Below are 6,587 nucleotides of genomic sequence, written 5' to 3'. Positions count from 1 at the left end.
ATGGAAATGACATCCCATGTACCATGCTTCAACTAATGGAATTGTGCTTATGTAATTAAACGAGCCTCAAGTTATTTTTTTTTTATTTTAATTGCGAACTAAGTCTAACCTACATCTACTATAGGTCATCCTCTTTTCTTTATTAATATGAAATTGTTGAGATTGAGAGCCCTTGTATGTTCAAGGAAGTGATTGAAACATTTTAATATTGTTTAAAGTGACTTTGAGAAAGTGCATTAGTATTTATATTAAAAAGCGAAGTTTATGTTTGTTATTTATTAGGAAAGGAAATAAAAAATACATTAAATCTGAGAAGATGGTAGGCATTTTAAGTTGAGATTTTAGTCCAAAATCTCAACTAATTACAAAGGTGTTTGGTATGGAAGATAAAAAGGAATCGGAATGGAAAGGGTTAAATAAAAGAAATGATATTAATAAAGTGTTAATCTTATTAGTTGTTTGACATTAACATGGTATGAGAAACACTAAGTAATTTTTTCCTTTCTTTTTGAAACTTTTAAAAGATAGGGATAATCAAAACAACAACAATGATTAATCCAAAGAAGTAAAATGGTTTAAATTTTTTAATACCAAATAATAATTAATTAATGGGATGCCTTAACTATTCCATAAACCGGCCAAGTGCAAAAAATCTAAATCTTACGAACCCTTAAAAATCTTAAGTAATAGATAATACTTTGTTTTAGCACTAAAATCTTAAGTTTTACAATTTTTATTTTTACTTGTCAAACATCCTCTTATTACGAGGTAGTGACATTAGATCCACATATGTAACTGTGAAATATCTACTATCTAGCCTTGTTAGCGATTGACAGTTGGCAATTGGCAATTGGCAATATAGAAGGCCTCATTATTTAAGGGTTGAAAATACGGTCAAGCTCCTCCCAGCATCAAGATAAAATTTTTAGTGGGCAGTCAGCAGTGGGCTGACCAGGAGACCCAGGACTATTAAAAGTCATGGTCATTGGTCAATAATAAGAATGCCTACCCATAGCCCATAGGCATGTGCTTAAAAAATCATGGACATTGAGCTTTATTTGGAGCATATTTCGCACCATTCATGGAGTTGATACACGTCCTATTAATACTCCCTAAACCCAATCACTATAAACGACCCTCATCTTTTTTTTTTTTTTTCAATCAGATTTATGGTTTTGCTTAGTAATGATACATATCTTGTCACTTATATGAAATCATATAATTCCTCCAATTCGCTAGTAGTGTCCCATACGGATTTTGCACAAATATTAAAAAAAGGTCATGAGACCACTAAAAGGGTAGTGAGTAGATATAATTAGGCAAAAGTAAACCAAAAGTAAATAAAATGAGAGACTTTAGTTAGTGTAAAATGGAAAAAAAAATTATTACTAAAATAGAAAATGAGATATTAGTAGTGAACTGACCTAATATAAAAATTGGACATTAGTGCTGAATTAAAGGGAGTATCATATATGTGTCAATACCAATATGTGTGTTGTTAAGTTGGTAGAAGTTTTCATATGTGATTGGAGTTCAAAACTTAGTATGCACATTTTATTATATTTTTTAAGGTTTTTGAAACAATCAACCTTTTTTTTGAACACTTCTTCCGCCTTAAGTTGATCAAAAAAGTAAAAATTAATCTTTCATGATAATGATAGAAGATGTAATTACTAATTTTACATATGTCAATGTTAGAGTATATAACATATTATGAGGTCTCATCCATCAGTTTAATCTTTTTGTTGATTTTGTTCCTTAACATGGTATCAGAAGCTAGTGTGACAATATGTCATGAGTTCGAATCTCAATTGCCCGTCATTCATAGAGCAATATTTAGCGTTGGATATAAGAAAAATATGTGTTGCATTCACATTTCTAGCTAAAAAGGCTCTCGTATGAGGGAGCATGTTATAACATATAATGAGACCTCAATTATCAATTTAAACTTTTGGTTAAATTAATTATTTAATTAATATTCAAAAGAAAATTAAGCTTCAGTGATTTGTATATTTGTATATCGTTTAGGAAGTCTAGATTGCCAAATCATATATTTTTTGTGATGTTAAATGAGATTGGTTAATTTTTGAGTGGACACAAATTAAAAAATTATATAGCCCACAAATTATATATGACGCATATGTTTATTATTGTTGATGATGCAACGATTGTAGTACGTAATATTGTTCTGTTTAAGCTACAATCATTCTTGTGTCATTTTGTGAGTTGGTGTTAATTTAGATGCTTTAATTACACTAAAGATGAAGATAAAAAGATGCAAAGAAAAGATGAGATTTCAATCTCAAGGAGGGTCCCATGTAGCTGTCTTCTTAACCTAGCGATCAAGTTTAATACATAGTATCTGAGAATAAGTATTTTATTTCAAATTATAAATTTTAATAATAATATTATAATTGAAAATTTTAAGATGATAAAGTTTGGAAAGTCATTTTCAAATTCTCAATTTTAATACCTTTAAAAATAATTGTGGAATTTATCCAAATTCAAACTTGAAAATTTTTAATTTGTCAAACAATAAATTTGAGCCAATTTCAAATTTTCAAATGAAATCATCGTTTCTAAACTTAATATCATGAGACAATCTTGTACAGATTTAGACTATTTTATTTAGAGTGTACCAATTTTAAACATTATAAAAATGATATATTATTCCACTTGAGAAATACAACTATTGAAAAATATTGTATTTTTAGGTTAATACACGCAGCTCAAAATCATATAAATCTTTTGCCTCTTTGTATTTTCCTTTTTTTTTTCTATATTTTCTCTTATCTAAACATGGTATAAATTAAATGGTTTGGCTCGTTTTTATAGACTTTGTGCGCGTTAATATAATAAACATTAATTTTAGATTTAGAGAGCATGGGTTAAAGAGCATTGGTACACAGTGTACACTAAGTTACTATTTAAAAAATAATTCATATGCAAATAAAATATTTAAAAAAGCAAATAACTTTTAAAATTTTTTATTTTGACATAAACTAATAGATATTTTCTAGTAATCATCAATTATCACAATATTAACTTTAATATTTTACAAAATTTATATTGATTAATTTTATCATAGTGATACACCACAATATAGAATTATCCAAATTTCCATAAATTTTCTAATTATAAAGGATTAAAATAAAAGGGTATGTAAATGGAAGTCCCAAACCATGGCCATGAACTAGAAGTATGTTTTAATTTGAATATCAAAACTTCAAGCAAAACTTTTTGATTAATGGTTAGATTGGGATGTATAGATTGTGCCCTTCTTGTCCCTTTCTATTTTAGTCCAAACATCACCAATATATATTATCTTTCTACTTGAAAAAAAAAAATGAAGCAAAATATTGTTGGGATGAGTTATCCCACATCGATAAATTGAAAATGGTATGCTCGCTTTATAAGCTATTAGAGACCTTCTTCCCATTGCCATATGGTTTTGGGATGGTATATATCTCCTTGGCTTATGAAGTGTGTGCACTTGTGTCCCCCCGTTAATATGTTGGCATTCACAATAAGTCCAGCCTAATTTAACATGGTATCCGAGCCGATGGTTCGATCAATAATTTAAAAAAAATGGTAGGTTCGAAAAGAATGGCGTTCCTACCCTAATTGATTACTCCCACATGCGAACTTGACGGGGGTTCGCATGTGAGGGGGGTGTTGGGATGAGTTATCCCACATCGATAAATTGAAAATGGTGTGCTCGCTTTATAAGCCATTAGAGACCTTCTTCCCATTGCCATCTCCTTGGCTTATGAAGTGTGTGCACTTGTGTCCCCTCGTTAATATGCTGACATTCACAATAAGTCCAGCCTAATTTGACAAATATACCCTCATATGCATACTAATGGTTTAAATACAAAATATTCGAAGTGAGTATATGTTTCTAACAAACCTAAGAGATACTGGGATTATTTAGAACCGAGAGTAACTAGGCCATGGCCAAAATGATCTGATTAAAACTCTATTAAGTCATGCTTGTATTAAGAGTAAATATTTATAAAAGAAATAAAAATTTTAAAAATAAATAAATAAAATTATTGGAGTAGAAAATCTGAAGAATGTTGTTGTCAAATGTAAAGAATATTTATAAATTGATGGAGAAGAAAAAAAATAAGAATTCGTTTCTTCATACTATTATATTTTCTATCATTCATCTCTCCTATATCTTAACTATTACTTACCTTTATTTTTATAATTTGACTTTTATTTTTCCCTTATGTAAAATAAAAATACATGATAAATTAGGTTGGACTTATTGTAAATGAGAGATATAACATCCCAAAACCACATGACAATGGAAAAAGGGCTCTAATAATTTATAAAGTGTGCACATCATCTTTAATTTTTCGATGTGGGATAAACTATCCCAACACTACAGTAGTCAAGTTGGTTCCATATACATGTAAAAAATGAATGATCAATCCATCCTATACTAATATCTTCGATTCGCGCCTAACTGGGTTTATTGAACAATTGACAACTCACAATTCACAAGACAAGTTCAACACATAATAATACGTGCAAAAAAACTTGGTGGAGCCTTGTTGAAGTAAAAACTAGTTTTGGGATTGATGGTTATGATTTGCTTCATAAGTTGTAATAACGTAGTTCATGTCGTCCCTGTCCCTTTCCACACGTTTCTTCACCGGGCAACCATCTACCGCACACCTATAATAGTTCCTGAGTTGAATATATAGTTCAATATTTAATTAGCAAGTAGTATAGAATTTCATAATGGGTTGCTAAAAATAGTAATAAGCTCAAAAAAAACATTTATTAATTGACAGCTATTCTTGTGAGAGATTGTCTCGACTTTAAAACAATAATAAGTACACATTTTTATTTTCTCTTTTATTTGTATTAATTGGACTATTTAGCCCATATATAGTATCTAATACGTCTTTCAAAGAGACTGTCTCTCGCAACAATTTGTTTGTGATTAATTAATTCTTCTTGTTTTAATTTGTTTGTAATTTGGGTGTGTAATATACCTTGGGTTTGGGCTATTTTTGACCATTTTCTTGCCGTATTTTCTCCATTTGTAACCGTCGTCTACTACGTCCATCTCTGATTTCATTCTGAATGCTATGCTTCCCTTCTTCTCTTTGATGTTTCTAATGCTTTCCCCTATTAACAGTCAAAAAGAAAATATTTAGCTGTAGTAAAGAGGTAAGATTAAATACCCACTAGAATGGTTAAAAACATAATGGAAATGAATATTTAATTACTGGCATTTTAACTATAAGATTAAATGTTCAATTATAAAGATTTAATAACAGATCGGGCTCTGATACAATAATAAAATTAAAAAAATGAATACAAACAAAAACGAGAAGAGTTAACTCATTCACAAGCCCAAATGAGATTTAATTACCATTGAAACTAATAGGTAGCAGTAGAAGTTATTCAATTTATAAAATATTATATTTTCTTCTCTTTCTCTAATGTGGAACAACTGATATATGAGTAATAATAAGCACATCAACACAACACAAAAATTTGAACGTCATTTTGGTGTTTTTTTTGCTTAATACAATATATATTCAATATTCAAATGCTTGAACATCAATGATAGAGTATATATGTATATAACGGGGATTTAATCGTTGGCTTCTAATTAAGTTGGTTTTAACTTGATATTAGAAATATAGGTTGTGCGTTCAAATCTCATTTACCTTTTATTTCTTGAGGAATATTATAGGCCATAACCTTCAACTTAATAAGATTTTAGTTGAAATGATTTCTTAATCTGGTATTTAGAAAATTAGGCCGTTCAACTCTCACCCACATCCTCATTTTTTGTTGAATATTAGCGCTAAAGTATGTGCTAAATCCATACTTTTAAGTCAAAGGTGATCTTTTAAGTAAAAAAGCGCGATATCTCCTCCATCAACTTAAGATTTAAATGTTAATATAACATAGTAATAAAAAGTTGAAACAATCAATAAAAAAGCTTACTATTACTATTACTATTCTCTCCTTCATTTTGGACGTTGCTACTTCCTCCAATATCAAAAAACCCATTTCCATGACACCCAAAACTCTGAGTCTGTTGGAAATCCATGGTTTGTTGCTCATGATGCCCATAATCTTGAAATGAGAAGAAGTCAGAAACCTGTAAATCATCACTCCCAGAAGAGTCTAAGGGACTAAAATGAGTCATTTGAGTGTTGTTTAAGTAATAATTCCACTCCATAAAGGGTGAAAAAGGAGTGAAATCAAACAATGAGGTGTTGTTTGTAGTTGTCATTTGCCATTTACAATAGTATTATTTAGTACACATATATATATATATAATGGTAAGAAAAGCATTGATAAGTGAAAGTGAAACCTTCCAAGGTACTTCCATTAACATTAAGTCTTAAGAGAAGCTTCATAGGATTGTTCTAGATGTAGTGCTTCTTTGCTTTTATAGGAATAGAAATCAAAGCACACAAAATGAAAGAGGGACAAGTCATATCCAAAGGTTGACTTAAGAGTAGACTTTGACAAATTTTGTAAATTTAACTTAAACTTTAAGATTGTGTTGGTTGAAATTAATGGTTGTTTTTAGGAGAAGTTATAGTCAT

The 6,587-nt window shown here is 29.5% G+C and overlaps 1 protein-coding gene across 2 annotated transcripts; it reads right to left on the bottom strand.

Moving 5' to 3' along the window:
• Positions 1–3,941: 3,941 nt before the first annotated feature.
• LOC130797764 (probable WRKY transcription factor 75) lies at positions 3,942–6,377 on the bottom strand. Of its 2 annotated transcripts, none has more exons than XM_057660507.1 (3): positions 5,977–6,377; positions 5,010–5,145; positions 3,942–4,698 (listed from the first exon to the last, which is right to left on the bottom strand). In XM_057660507.1, exons 1-3 carry the CDS (start codon positions 6,266–6,268, stop codon positions 4,575–4,577), a joined length of 552 nt encoding a protein of 183 aa, XP_057516490.1. In that variant the 5' UTR covers positions 6,269–6,377; the 3' UTR covers positions 3,942–4,574. The 2 variants fall into 2 exon arrangements, with proteins under 2 accessions (XP_057516490.1, XP_057516491.1); XM_057660508.1 differs by having other exon boundaries at positions 5,983–6,377.
• Positions 6,378–6,587: the final 210 nt, after the last annotated feature.

This window comes from Amaranthus tricolor, chromosome 13 (genome assembly GCF_026212465.1).
Source record: "Amaranthus tricolor cultivar Red isolate AtriRed21 chromosome 13, ASM2621246v1, whole genome shotgun sequence".
NCBI lineage: Eukaryota > Viridiplantae > Streptophyta > Magnoliopsida > Caryophyllales > Amaranthaceae > Amaranthus > Amaranthus tricolor.
The sequence above is the reverse complement of the archived record's forward strand: the minus strand, read 5'-3'. Positions and strand labels throughout refer to the sequence as shown.

What these genes read in the sequence shown, in the direction of transcription:
- LOC130797764 (XM_057660507.1), bottom strand. Translation starts at nt 6,268, where the DNA reads ATGACAACTACAAACAACACCTCATTGTTTGATTTCACTCCTTTTTCA. An exon ending in AGAGAATAGTAATAGTAATA is followed by an intron (nt 5,146 to 5,976) that starts GTAAGCTTTTTT and finishes GACTGTTAATAG; the next exon opens with GGGAAAGCATTAGAAACATC. An exon ending in AAAAATAGCCCAAACCCAAG is followed by an intron (nt 4,699 to 5,009) that starts GTATATTACACA and finishes TATTCAACTCAG; the next exon opens with GAACTATTATAGGTGTGCGG.